The sequence below is a fragment of the Zootoca vivipara genome, chromosome 6, assembly GCF_963506605.1.
Source record: "Zootoca vivipara chromosome 6, rZooViv1.1, whole genome shotgun sequence".
Lineage (NCBI taxonomy): Eukaryota > Metazoa > Chordata > Lepidosauria > Squamata > Lacertidae > Zootoca > Zootoca vivipara.
In genome coordinates, this window is record NC_083281.1 from 87,036,357 (window position 1) to 87,050,717 (window position 14,361).

The 14,361-nt window shown below is 48.5% G+C and overlaps 1 protein-coding gene across 2 annotated transcripts in view; it reads right to left on the reverse strand.

Annotated features, from left to right (window-relative positions):
- CAPZB (capping actin protein of muscle Z-line subunit beta) overlaps positions 1-14,361 on the reverse strand; it is a 66,559-nt gene that overhangs the window by 11,779 nt on the left and 40,419 nt on the right. For both annotated transcript variants that reach the window (XM_035117843.2, XM_035117844.2), the window contains exons 4-6: positions 9,999-10,112; positions 1,714-1,855; positions 962-1,078 (exon numbers count right to left, since the gene is read on the reverse strand). In XM_035117843.2, coding sequence (XP_034973734.1) covers positions 962-1,078; positions 1,714-1,855; positions 9,999-10,112 — 373 coding nt within the window. The remainder of the gene's footprint in view (positions 1-961; positions 1,079-1,713; positions 1,856-9,998; positions 10,113-14,361) is intronic.

Sequence of the window (14,361 nt, forward strand, 5' to 3'; positions counted from 1 at the left end):
ACACCTAGAGCTTTGCGGGATGGGCCTCGACTTGAAAGTGAAACCCTGGTGAAAATATACAACAGCAGAGAGTAGGATAAGCCCCGGGGTGATTTATGGCCTGGCCTTCCGTTGTGGAAGGAAGGATGCACTTTCCGTGTGTGTGTAAGTGTGTAAATAAAGGCAGAGCCCACACCCTGACATAAAATTCACCTCTGCTACCCAAGACTTCCATGCAAAAGAAGCGTGGCTGCCATGATGTTGTTCTAACCCCTGTCAGTGCAGGAAGGCAGCGGAATTTAATTTCATAAAAATTATATGGAAAAGTGAGTGGGAAGTGGCTTTCCAGCTTGGCATTCCAGTGGGCACCCAGGAGTGGGCAACAGGAGGCTCCACCAGATAGACCCCTTTGGACTTTCCTTATGTACCTACAAGTAACAGCAAGGGAGGGAAAGTTATACCGAGTTAATCCAGCTAGCTCTGTACAGACTGCACTGGCTGGCAGTGGCTCTCCAGGGTTTCAAGCCAGGAGATACTCTCCGCCGCACCTGGAGATGCCAGCACAGATTGCACTAGGGACCTTCTGCATGCAAAGCAGGTGCTCTACTGCTGAACTGTGCCTGTTCCTTCAAGACATAGGAAGCTGCCTTATACCGAACCAGATCCTTGGAGGTGAGGCCAGGGACTGAACCTGGCACTTTCTGCATGCCAGGCAATTGCTCTACCACTGAGCTACAGCCCTGCACGTAAGGCACAGTAGCTGTGGAAGCTGCTGTATTCAGAGTGGGGGCCGTCGGTCATGATTCTCCAGGGTTTCAGACAAGAGCCTCTCCTTAGCCACACCTGGAGATACTGGGGACTGAACCTGGGACCCTCGGCCTACAAAGTATGCACTTCATGACTCCTATCCTTGCAAGTTTCATAGTTAGGATTGCATCTCCCCCCAAAAATATTACTCAGGAAGGAAGGAAGGCTCTTGTACCTGTCTGGTGAGGCTGCCCCCAAGGTTCATAGTGCCAGAGCCGGTTTTGTTCGTCTGCAGCCAGAGCATCACTGTGGAGGTCAGCTTGTAATGGGCAGTGCGGCCACTGGATTTCTCCTGGAGGGAAGGGGGGAAAGAGTTACCTCTCTTGAAAATGGATAGCTATTGAATAAAAGCCAGCCGCCTGTCTCTTCCCCCCTCCCCACATCAGGGGTGCTCTGGTGCTGGTGTGCCATCTACTTTCTTCCCTGCAGGCTGCAAGGGGTCAACAACCTCCCCCACCCCCAAAGGGTTAGAGAGCACCTCTATCCTGCCCATCTCCTGAAAGCCCCCCAAATGCCTTTGGTTTTCAATTGGCTCTATTGAACCAAGAAAGAGAAATAGCAGCAATTCACGGGCCTTTAAGAGAGCTTTTGGGTTTGCTGATCTGACTTTACCCTTTCCCCCAAACGGCTTCGGAGCGTTTTCCAAAATTAATAGGAGGGTGTGTGGGGGTTTTTTTTTGCAGACGGGAGGCAGTGAGGGGGAGATCAAGAGCAGCGGTGGCGGGGGGGGGGAGGTTTATGAGCCTGAAACAATATTGCATTGTTTGGCTGAGCACCTGCACTCATTAGCCGCCTGGAATTTAACAAGGACTTCTCTCCCCTCCTCAGGAACTGCCAGTTGCCACAGAGAGAGAGAGAGAGAGAGAGAGAGAGAGAGAGAGAGAGAGAGAGAGAGAGAGAGAGAGAGAGAGAGGGAGAAGGCCGTACCTGAACTTCCACCACATGGATGGAATCCCAGCACCCCTTGATCTTCTTTGATCCATCGCCAGCTTTCTTAATTAGAATCACGCCAGCAAATCCGTGATCCAGATCCCAGAGGTAGACGGAGGAAACGCCCCCTTCGAAATACCTGCAGTCAAAACAGAGAGAGACCAGCTGATCAGCTTTCTTAGGAGCCGAGCAGGGCAGAACAGAGCAAAGCAGCATCATTCCATCACCATTTATTATAAATATCTATATCTATCTATCTATTTGTATGTGCGCTTTGTGCATATGCATGTATGTATATAAAGATCAGCTCCAAAGCCGCACAGCTAAGCATCTGGCGTAAATTGATAGGAGAAAGGAGAGAATACAGACCAGGTGAAGCAGCTTCCTGAAAAATCTTATTTTCTTTTCTTTTTAACCCTCATGCAGCTGTGCCTCCTGAAATCTCAATAATTCTTTTTTGGGGAGGTGTTAGCAAGGAAGGATTCCAGCGGGCAGGGGCTTCAGTGCTCAGCAAACCTCCCACCACCGTAGTTTGACTCCGTAGGATGGCTTGGAGAACCTTTCTCAGCAAAGAGTTGTGCAGTAGAAGGCAACTCCCTCCATTCTGTCATTGTCAGGATCCCACTCAAACCTGCACAACCCCATCGACTCCAATTAATGGCAACAAGCTGTTAAAGAGCACAGCTGAAACTTAAAACCAGCATTTTTACAGCTCAGTTCTTCCCAAGCTCTCATTTCTCTCGTCGCTGCTAAACAGTGTGGGCTGGGAGACTCTCTTCCTCCCCTCCGCCCACCTTTTTACAGTGAGGTTGCCTAATTAAGACTAAAGGGAACAAGAGGTACGTGGCAGCCTTCGTTGTGTGGGGGGGGGGGAGAGAGAGAGGCGATATTTTGATTTATTGCAGATTTGCAACCAAGTCGAAAGCCTTTGCAGAACAGAGGTCCCATGACTGGGTTTAAATGTTCCTCCACCTGGCGTCCGGTGTGGAACGCAGAGAGCTGGTTCAAACTGTGAATGCCATTTCTCTTGCGCCTGCAAAAAGTTTGGGAGGGTTTTTAGTTTTCGTTTTTTGCAAAAGCTGCTACACTTGAGCTGCTTTGTACGTGAGCCTCCCACACCTGCTCTTCTGCTGACCTAGTTGACACCTTTGCTGGTATCTCTTGCACACTACCCTAAGCATTGCAGGCAACGTCTGGCCGACAGAACTCCTGGGCGCTCTGTCTGGCGCATGCTGAAGCCTTCACGGAAACACCCATACGCACCCACACCTCCATTCAAGGCAACCTGAGTGCAAACAATGGAGGGTGTCGAGACTGAAGGGTTGTCTGAACCTACAGAACCGAAGCAGCACGGAATCCACCCACAAACGGGTGTTTGCCGAGTTGCTCACGAGGACAGTAACAAAGTGGGGTGGGGTAGGGTAATGGAGAGATAGAGGTATACTAATTCATGCACGTTGTAGAAAAAAAACTTTTCCTTCCTCATATATAAAACTCTGGAACTGGGGAGTTTGGGGATGGGTTGAGGTCAAAGAAAACAAAGACCCCTTCCGCACCCCCTTTTTTTTACACAACGCAGTTTGTGGGATTTGCAGCAACGACTGTTAGATGGCTTTAAGAAGAGGGATTTAAAAAGCCGTGGAAGCGGAGGGCAGATCTAGCAATGGCTATTAGGCCATGATAGAGACCACTTGCATGCAAGGCAGATGCTCTATCACATCACCCTTAAAAATAAAGCAGGATTCTAGCCCTCATGGTTTGGAATAAAGGGGAAATTTAAATAGAAACATAGGGATTTGCCTTCTGGAGTGTCAGACAGCAGGTCTGTTGAGTCCAATACTGTCTATACTGACTGGCAGCGGCTCTCCAGGGTTTCAGGTGGGGCCCTCCCCAGCCATACCTGGAGACTTCAGGTATCAAAACCAGGACTTCTGCACACAAAGGATGGGCTCTATCACTGAACTACAGCCCGACAGAGAGCAGACTTTCTCCCCCCCCCCAAAAAAAACAAGCCATGCTGCACGCAAGAAAGAAGTATGCCTTCAAACTGAAAACAACACATACGACCAAAATCTATTCAGAAATTTAGGGAAAACTGGTGTACGGCCTCCCTCCCAAACCAGCTTTCTCCATTTGTTGCAATTACACATTTTACCAGGTTGTTTGGAGCACGAGACATTAATTAGAAGGCGAAGGGGTCCACTACAAGGAATGCCCCCTACCTTACAAATCTGTACTTTGATCCTAATGACATGAAACGGGGGGGAGGGAGGGGGAGAGAGAGAAAGGCGCTCTAATTTTTACACGCTTCACATTTATGAGATTCTGCATAAAGGCTTTTGCGGGCATATTTTAAGAACGTGCTAAAACGTTGTCCGAGACCACATAAAGCCGTCGGAGGGAATGCTTCCAGCCAGAACTAACAAGCGCACACATGGAAACACTCAGGACGGCCTTTGTACCTTTAATGAATCAAATCTAGCATTAATATTGTTTTAAATACTAACATGCTATTTCAAGTTGGTTTGGAGCTGACTGGAGCTAGTGCCTCAGGTCCACCCTGCTGGGCAGGGGGGATGTGGCCGGCAAGGCAAGGCAAAAAAAAACCCAGCCAAGTTGCTGTTCTGCGGCTTGGAGCCACGCTGATTTCTGAGTGCCGGCACTGGCTCGGTGTAGTAGGGTGTTTTTCCCCCTGCCGTTGCAAATGTCGGAAGGCTCCGGTTTGCTTTCCCAGTTCTGAATTCATGGAGGAGAGGGGCTACCTACTAGCCATAATTGCCATCTTCTGCTGCCACAGTTGGGAAACAGCAGTGCTTCTAAATAGCAGTTGCTGGAAACCACAGGAAGGCGAGAGGGGTCTTGTGCTTGAATCCTGCTTGGTTTCTCACAGGCATATGGTTGGCCACTGTGAGAAGAGGATGCTGGGTCAGGTGGGCCACTGGCCTGATCCAGCAGGGAATCTCCTCATTTACATGGGGGTTGCGTACTGAGGCACCATGTGTGTCAGTGGGAGTTGTGCAAGCCAGCCCCATCCCCTTCCAGTGCTGAAAATGGCAAGTGTGTGCTGAGCATGTGCAAATGGGGAGTTGCCAGTAGGCCAAGAGAGGGAGAAAAGTGCTCTCCCCACCTTTCTCACACAGTGCTTACTTTTATAAGTCTTGTTTTATCTCCTTCCCTAATTGCCTTTGCCACCTTCCAAGGCCAGGAGATCTACAGAACCAGTGTTGTGGAATTAGCATGTCAGACCAGGACCTGGGAAACCGGGGTTCAAATCCCCACTCGTCCATAAAGCTCCCTGGGTGATACTGTGGCCAGTTACTGCCTTTCAGCCTAACCTACCTCACAGAGTTGTTGTGGAGATTAAATGAGGAGGGGGAAAACCATGTATGCCACCTTGTGCTCCCTGGAGAAAAAGGCAGGATATAAATGCTATACAGGAGTAAAATCAATAAATAATGTTACTGTAATCTGCTTTGATCCCATTTACTTCATTTCATGATAGCATGAGGCTTTTTAATCTCAGGATCATGGGTTCAAGCCCCATGCTGGGCAAAACATTCCTCCACTGCAGGGGGCTGGACTAGATGATCCTCATGGTCCCTTCTATGATTACAGAAAACCAGGATGCAAATATTAAAACAATGTACCACTGTCCTGATTTGAAGGTAAATGGCACAGCCAGTTTGCCAAGCAAAAGTTGGGTCTGGGCAGGGTCTGGATAGGAGTCCCCAAAACGCCACCATATATTCTGTAATGTTTAGCGCACGCGCACACACGCGCACACACACGCACACACACACACACACACAAACAAGATGGTAAAAGCAGGAAGGGGAGAGAAAAACAAGCCTCTTCGGTCCAGTTGTTCCTTCACCTCCCCCGCAACTTAAGCAAATCCGTCCCAAAACAGTGCCTGTGGGTCCCTGCGCAGGTATTTGGTAAATTCTTTCCAGCAGGCACACAGGTGCAAAAGCAGCCCTCAAGCAAACATACCGATCCGGTTAGGTATGCATGTCCTCCATGCCAGGTACGCTTAAAAGAGTGCACATCTGGCCGGCAGCTGGGCAGCCCTGACTGCACAGAGAGGCAGTCGGCCCTGGGAGAACAAAGGGCGGATTCAGACGCAACAGAGGGGCGCTTAGCGTTGCGTCCAAAGTCAGCCAGTGCTTACAAGGCGGGAAGCCACGAGGCGGGCATCTGACACTCACCTATTTTTGGCAATGGAGCCTCTTCTTCCACCAGCGGGGCATTTTGCAGTTTTTATTTGGCTAGCTAAATATCTTCCCATTTCCTTCCACATAATATATATTTTGTAATTTTCATGCTCAGCCCTAATTCAGATGAAGCAACAGCATATTGTCGGATTACTGCTGCCTGGACTTCCCTGACCTTCCTCTGCAATGAATCTTAGATTCTAAGCTCCTCAGAACTCAGTCTAAGGTGGATTTTTATGTGGATTGCAACAGCAGCACTTCCACAGTATAAATGTACAGCGAAGAATAATTTTAAAACGGTTCCCCAAATGCATGTTTGAGTTAGAAGCGGGGTCCCAGTTCGGGGGGGGGGGGGAATGAAGACTACTGCTCTTAACAGAGGGCACACACCAATACCAGTAAATAACGTATGTGTCTGTGTGCGGTTTGTGTAAAATGATGCATCACAAGTACTAAGTGCAGTTACTGTTGGCTGTGGGGAGCTCCTTCCATTGTATATGTGTTGCTGCTTAGCTTTAAAAAGTCAGTCAAAGCTGAAGAGGAAGAATCTTGCAGGCAACACAAACCCAGGTCTGGACCCCCTTGTGCAAAGACCTGGCTAGAAAATATATTTTTTGGGGGGGAGAGGGAAAGGAGCCCAACTTTCTCTGTGACTGTGGCATCTGGATTCAATCCGGCAGGGCCCCAGCTGCCAAAGCTGTGGCAAATTATTGTGCCCGAGCAGAGACAGGGGAGGTAGATCATCACAAGGGGTTTAGGAGCCATGAGCCAAGGGCAATAAACCCACTTCAAAAGGCTTTGCTAGTTGAGTCTCTCAGGTTTGGCCATGCCTGATTCACATCCAGAGACAGATGGCGGAGAGGTGGTGGGGAAAGCGCACAAAGCAGGCGGAAAGGGAAGGGGGGGGAGTGTTTGGCATTGCACTGCAAGGAAGCAGAGACTGATTGCCCACCCCAGAGTACAGCTGCAGTTTCACAGAACTGTTGAGTTGGAAGGGATCCCCAAGGGTCATCCAGTCAACCCCTTACAATGCAGGAATCACAGCTAAAGAATCACTTGCAGGTGGCCATTCAACCTCTTGGTTTAAAATCTTCCAAGGAAGCTGAGCCCACAAACTTCCCAGGCAGCTTGCTCTACCTTCCATGGGGAGGCACTATGGCACTCTGTATTCCAGCATTCCTTTTTTTCCTGCAGGAATTGGCAGCCTGTGGCCTTCCATATGTTGACAGACTCTGCCTTCCATCATCCCCCTGACCATCACCCAGGCTGGCTGAGTCTGGGAAGGGGGTTGGGACCTGACAACATCTAGAGGGCTGCCTAGGACCTCCATCTTACTGGCAGCATGTTGGAGCATGAAGAAAGCTCCCCTACATGAACAAAAGATTATGAACCACTAGCACAAAGAGGACATATGGCGCTGTCTCATGTGAACTTTTTTAAAAAACGAAAACCTAGGCACTGAAACAAAATAGGAGACGACAAGTGCTGTTTGTTGATGATGGAAACCAGTTTTTGCCATATTGCTCATCTGGCCAATAGCCGCCACGCCCCATCAACAGGCATTTGTTTTGGGACCGGCCAACAGATCAATAGCTTTCCTGCCAGGGAGACGATCTCAGCTCACTTCTAAGGCCCCTGCTTTCAAAACAATCAGGGATGATTGCATTCCACAATTGGATACATCTTCCCGCTCAATCCCCTTTCCCCGCAGCCCCACAGGAAGACGACGGCATGGAAAGTAAAGCGGATAAATGCATCCAGAGCCACAGCTGCTCCACACACTTTGTGTTCCTGTGGCAGAAGACAGGCTCATTAACTTAAAAGGGAAGAGAACTGCAAGCGTCGCTAAGCGGAAAGAGCTGTAGCGGAGTGTAGCACATCTGCTTTGCATGCAGAAGGACCTGGGTTCAATCCCCAGGCAGGCTGGGAGAGACCTTGCAGGAAACCCTGGAGAACAGCTGCCAGTCAGTGTTGTGGCAGTACTGAGCAAGACAACTCGGTGTAAGGCATTAAGGCAACTTCCTGTGTTTCTATTTAAAACCAGGCCTTTATTCACATTGGCTGACTTGATGCTCGTGGGAAAGCTGCGAGGAGGACCCAAGTACAAGAGCTCTTTCATCTCGTGAGGTTTCCAGAAACTGGAATTCAAAAACATTATGGAGGCAGAGCACAGCCACCGAGGTTGTAGCCACCAATAGCCCTTTCCTCCATGAATTTGTCCAATCCTCTTTCAGAGCCCATCTAGGTTGTAGACCATCCCTGCCTCCTGCAGGAGCGAGTTCCACAGTTTAATAAAGCCTGAATGGCAACAAAGAAGCATCTTCCTCAGAAGGCCCTAGCTGGTCAAATATTACAGCACCGCTGCCAACAAGTACCTCGTTTGTTGCAGACAAAACCCAGGGCACTGCCCTCGCCATGGAACCTACAAGATTATCAAATTAGGGGGGGAAGCAGGAACCTGGCCCATCTGGAGTTTCTGTTTGAATCCTGCTCCCCACTTCCGACCTCGAAAACACACGTCCCGCTCTCACAATCCAAATTCTCCCATTTGTGGCCACTCTTAGTAATAAGCCTGTTACTCCCTCTAGCTTAAACAGAGCGGCAGATAAAAACTCTTTCTCTCTCTGAGCTCTGTCCCATACTGCTTACAAACATGTTTTGGGTATTGCAGGTTGTCGGCGTGTGGCTATGAATGAGGCAAGGCAGCAACACTTGCCCGTGAGGAGGAGAACAGTCCCGAGTAGCCATCCTGGTTAGCAGCTGCTGATAGCTTCCTCCTCCTCTATGAATTTGTCCAATCTCTTTTAAAGCCACCCAAACTGGTGGCCATCACTGCCTCCCATGGGAGGGAGTTCCACAGTTTAACTATGTGCTGCATTCAGTCATTGTCAGTTGCCCAGAGTGGCCCACATGGACATCAGAAAGCCAGAATCTGGTTTTCACACACACACACACACACACACACTTGAAGTTACACTCCCACCAGTCTTTGCCAGTCTATCATCTTGGAAATCAAAGCGGGATGCCCTTTTGTCAGAGGATGAGAGAAGAGGTTGCCTTCGTGTTGAGAATTGGGTTTTGCATCTAACATGCCCCCATTTCTAAGCACGCACCCTTTTCAAATCTAAGTTGCCATCTGGAAGATTAAATCTGATGGTGGAGGAAGAAATCTCCTTCCACCCTGGCTGCTGAAGAATACATGCTTGTTATTCCAACACTTCCCAAACCTGTGGCAGCAGGTTGCTTCCTGTTAAAACTCAGGGGCTGGTTTAGATTTTCATCTAAGCCCGTCTGCAACGTCACAAAGTGGAGAGAGAGAGAGAGAGAGCCAACAACAGTGCCTTAGGAGAGACTGAAGACAAACTCCCTCCGATGGAAAAATCCACATCCTTCTATCAAAGCAAGCTGCAAAAATAAGGGGGATAACAAGCGGGGAGCCAGGAAGGAGATACGACTTGCTCCTAAAAATCTCATGCTGTAAACCAACATGGTGGCCTTCTGATATCGCTATGGACTATGACTTCCATCAGTCCTGATCACTGGCAATGGTGGCTGGGGCAGAAAGGAGTTGAACAACATCTCTGGTGCTGCAGGTTCCCCCATCCCTGAACCAGACCGTCACTTGTCTTTACTGCCCACAGCTACCTGCATCATTATTCTGCATGACTACAAGGATGGGGAGTCTGGTGCCACCCTGATACTGCCGGACTCCAACTAGCACCATCCCTGATCACTGGGCCATGGTAAACTGGGGATGATGGGAGTTCAACATCATCTGGAAGAACCATGTTGGCTACCACTGCTCTAAGTCACCATCTTTTCTTTTCTTTTCTTATTTCTTTGGAGTTGGAAGGGCCACAAGGGTCATCTAGTCCAACCCCCTGCAGTGCAGGAATCTTTTCACCCAATGTGGGACTCAAACCCACAACCCTGAGATTAAGAGTCCTGTGTTCTACCAACTGAGCTGTCCTCTAAGTCACCATCTTAAAAGAAATTAAAAGGATTCATTCTTGCCCTGAGGATAATGGACACAAACACCCAGAGAGATGATAGCACAAGCCAACATACAAGTCTCTGTACTGGTCAAAGGCGTTGTTCGCTTCCACCTCCAGCTTGCGCAGGCGGGCGGATGGCATGGCACCGTCTTCCAGAGGAGGGTCGTATTTGTTGCTCCACGGCGATCTGCAGGAGACAGACAGAGAGTAAACAAACTTGTTCAGCACACAAAGCACCAACAGAATCCCACACCCCCAGACCATCAAGCATGGATGTTGCTATCTAGTTACTCATTTTGTAACAGAGCCCCTGCCCCAAGAAGCTTAGGGGTATATCTCACAGCACTCCTACTCAACGTAGACCCATTACCATTAATAGGCATGACAAACTTAGCTCCAGTGATTTCAATGGGTCTCCTCTGAATAGAATCTAGCTACATACCACCTAGACAATGTCAGGGATAGTCTATACGTGCAAGGAGTGTGGCAGAATGAACTGCACTATTTCAGATTGCAGGGTGAGGTCTGTGTCGCATTTCTGAAAGTCTCTCTACATTAAGAACTTGGGACCAGACTACCTGAAAGACTGTGTCTCCCCCTATAAACCTGCCCCGGTTCTAAGAGCCTTGGGTGAGCACGTTCTCCTGGTTCCAGCAACATCAGAGGCACGGCTGGTGGTGACAAGAGATGGCCTTTCCTGGGGCTGCTCCCATATTGTGGAAATTCCTCCCAAGAGAGGTCAGACTGGCTCCTTCTTTGTTATCCTTTCTCCAGCAGGCTAAGACCTTCCTGTTTAGACAGGCCTTTGGAAACTGAGGTGCAGATGATGTTGTCCCCTGTGCTGCTGTCAGGGCATACTGGATTTTAACTGCTGGCTCTAAGAGTGTTTTGAGGTATTGTAACTTATTATTTGTTAACTAGTTTAGCTTTTATAATGAAGCTTTACCATGTTGGAAGCTGTCCTGAATCCCAATTAGGGAGAAAGGCAGAATATCAAAAGATTACATAAAGGAACAAATTCTTCCTAGCAATAGGAAATGAGGACAGCTGTCACAGAGGAATGTGGCAGAACCTCTCCCCCTGGTGAGATAAGTAAATTTGACACACAACACAACTGCAGTCCAAAGGAGTACACTGGCGCATGCCCACCTCAGCATTCTTCCACCTAATTCTCACCTCATTGCTTTGATTGTGCAGACCCTGCTTGATATTCGGATGGGTGTGCCATCTCTAGCAAAGGTCTCCGCAGATGTTTTGAACTGCCCCTCCCAACAGCTCTAGCAACCATGCAGCTGGTGCAGGGTGTCTAAGACAAAGGCTCTGCTAGCACAGCACAGTGGCACCTAACTTGCACGATTTCAGCCATTTGTGGCTGAAGGCAGGCTGCTCAAACCTGCACAAGTTAAAATCCAAACAAGGCAGAGAGCTTAAAAACTCTTTTGGTGCCAGATTGCTTTGAGTTATTTTAGCTGTTTTTCACGATGTCTTCTGTGTAGCAAAACTGTTTTCTCATGCTTTTGAGGGCCACCATAAGGCTATGACGAAAGGCAGACTATAAATATCCATAGCGATTTTTGTTTTAGGCAAAAAAGTGTGGACTAGCACCTTTGTAGCCTCATTTGCAAGAAATGAGTAAAAATACACAAGAAATAAGAGCTTTGAAATTTCCATCACCTCTTGGGAGTTATGGTGGTGGAGAACTAACTTACTTCTTCCATTTAGGAACTCTCACCTACAGTATATCATTAGAATGTAAGAAGAGCCTGCTGGATCAGGCCAACAGACATCTAGTCCAGCATCCTGTTCTCACAGTGGCTGAACAGTTGCCTGTGGAAAGCCAGCAAGCAAGACCTGAGCACAAGAACCCTGTCTCTTCCTGTGGTTTCCAACAACTGGCATTCAGAAGCATTGCTGCCCCTGACTGGGGAGGCAGAGCACAGGCATCATGGTTAGCAGCCGTTGACACCCTTACCCTCCAGTTCTGCAGCAGGTAAATGCTGAGCAAGTGCTCAAGGTTTCTGCCTCCAATGCAAACAATCTCCTTTCTCCCCCATCCCTCCAAGCCACTTTTAAGCAAGGTGGGTTTGATTTAATTGCGGTTAGATTTCTTCTGCAGAGCACGAGGAATGGAATTTCAGAGCGAGAGCACACAGCCACGACTTAGCACTTTTCTGGCCTGCAGACCATGCACATCCCCAACCACCTCTAAAAAGGGGTTTTCTTTTTTTGGGGGGGGGAGAGAAAGTAAGAAAGATTGCTGGCTGCAGCAGTAATTTCATCCACGAGAAATTCATAACATTACTCCCTCAAATAATGTTTTCACAGCAGACAAGCCCTCAAAATGCATTTACGGGCTTAGATGGGAGGCTGTTTTGAAAGAAGGCAGCTGAAGCCTGGCTAAAAGCGATGGAGCTTCATGCAAGAGCAATGTTTCTGCTGCAGCCAACAGGTTCCGAGACGGTGCTGCTGGCATCAGCAGCTTCCCCCCATAAGGATCCTATTTAAGGAGAGCAACCAAACACCAAGATAGGGATGTGCAGAGGAAAGCCGGAGGGGAGGGGGCTGGGAGTTTGGTCTTGTTTCGTTATTTTTTAAGAACGTTAGCTTGTGTTTGCTGGGCGACTCTGCCATTGGCGTCTCCCAGGTGGAAAGCGTGAACTGCTGCTCCCCACCAACCTTAGCAGCAGAGGTGAACTGGGCTGGTTAATTATTACTATTTATTGCATTTATATCCCAACCTTTCCCCGTTTTTTTCTCCAAGGAGCTCAAGGCTGAGGGACACTGACAAGCCCCAAGATGATACCTCATGAGCTTCATGGCTGAGTGGGGATTCGAACCTTGGTCTCTCCCAGGTCTTAGTCTGACACTCCAACCACTGCACCACACCAGTTAACCCGTCTGTTCGTGGTAGCTGCAACCAGGCCTCAGACATTACGAGGGATCCACCATATAGGATTCTCTAGCTCAAAGAGCCATGCAACATCGTGTCAGAAGCTGCACTCAGCTGCCTAGGAAAAGTGATATAATGGGCAAGATCTCTTGAGATATGAGTAAGGGGCTCAAAGTACCCAAAGCTTCAAAAATACATAGCACATGCTACCAATTCATCATCCAGGGGGTTGCAAACCCTTCTGGACCCATCTGCAAACCAGAGAAATGTTCCCAGTGTTACCTGGAGTTGCCAGGCATTAAAACCAGGACATTTTATATGCAAAGCAGGAGCTCTGCTATTGAGGTATGACCCTTTCCTTACAAATGAAGACCCTAGTCCTTATGATTCTGAATCAAGGGCTGATTTCAACAGAAAAACTGGCGGTTCGAATCCCGGCGACGGGGTGAGCTCCCGTTGCTCGGTCCCAGCTCCTGCCAACCTAGCAGTTCGAAAGCATGTCAAAGTGCAAGTAGATAAATAGGTACTGCTCTGGCAGGAAGGTAAATGGCGTTTCCGTGCACTGCTCTGGTTTCGCCAGAAGCGGCTTAGTCATACTGGCCACGTGACCTGGAAAAACTGTCTGCAGACAAACATCAGCCCCCTCGGCCAGTAAAGCGAGATGAGCCCCGCAACCCCAGAGTCATTCGTGACAGAACTTAAGTTTCAGGGGTCCTTTACCTTTTTTTTTTAAACTTTATAGCTCTGCCACCCAGGTCATCTGGCTCATATTGTCCACAGTGACTAACAGTGGCTTTCCAGGGTTTTAGGCAGATGCTCTACCATTGAGCTGTGCCTCCTTCACAAAGCTCACATATTTTATAGTCTACTGTAGGGGTCAGCAACCTTTTGCAGCTGTGGGCCGGTCCACTTTCCCTCAGACCATGTGGTGGGCCAGACTATATTTTGAAAAAAGTATGAATGAATTCCTATGCCCCACAAATAACTCAGAGATGCATTTTAAATAAAAGCACACATTCTACTCATGTAAAACACGTTTATTCCCAGACTGTCCGCGGGCTGGATGTAGAAGGTGATTGGGCCGCATTTGGCCCATGGGCCTTAGGTTGCCTACCCCTGGTCTACTGGATAGTTTAAAAGTTGTGAACATCTCTGGGTTATTATCTTCTTTAGTTGGGTCATTAGGAGAGAACTCCAGAACTACACCCATTTGTAGCTCATTGGTAGAGGCAGGCAGAGGACTCCAAGTTCCATTCCCTAAAATCTCCAGGTAAAATCTTCCCAGTTCTTTTCCAGGCCTGGGAAAGAACCAGGCCTGAAATCCTGGAGAGCTGCTGCCAATTAGTGTAGACAATAATGAACTCGATGGACTCAATAGCCTGGGCTCAGTTTAAGAGAGCTTCCAACACTGCTGTTTTTGTGATTCGAACTCCGTAAATCCACAATGTTAGTCTAGGAGTGAGCAAAATGTGTTTGCGTCTGTTTTTAAACTTGCACTCTGTGACGCACGCCCCCCCCCCATTTTTGATGATTGCCACTTCCTAAT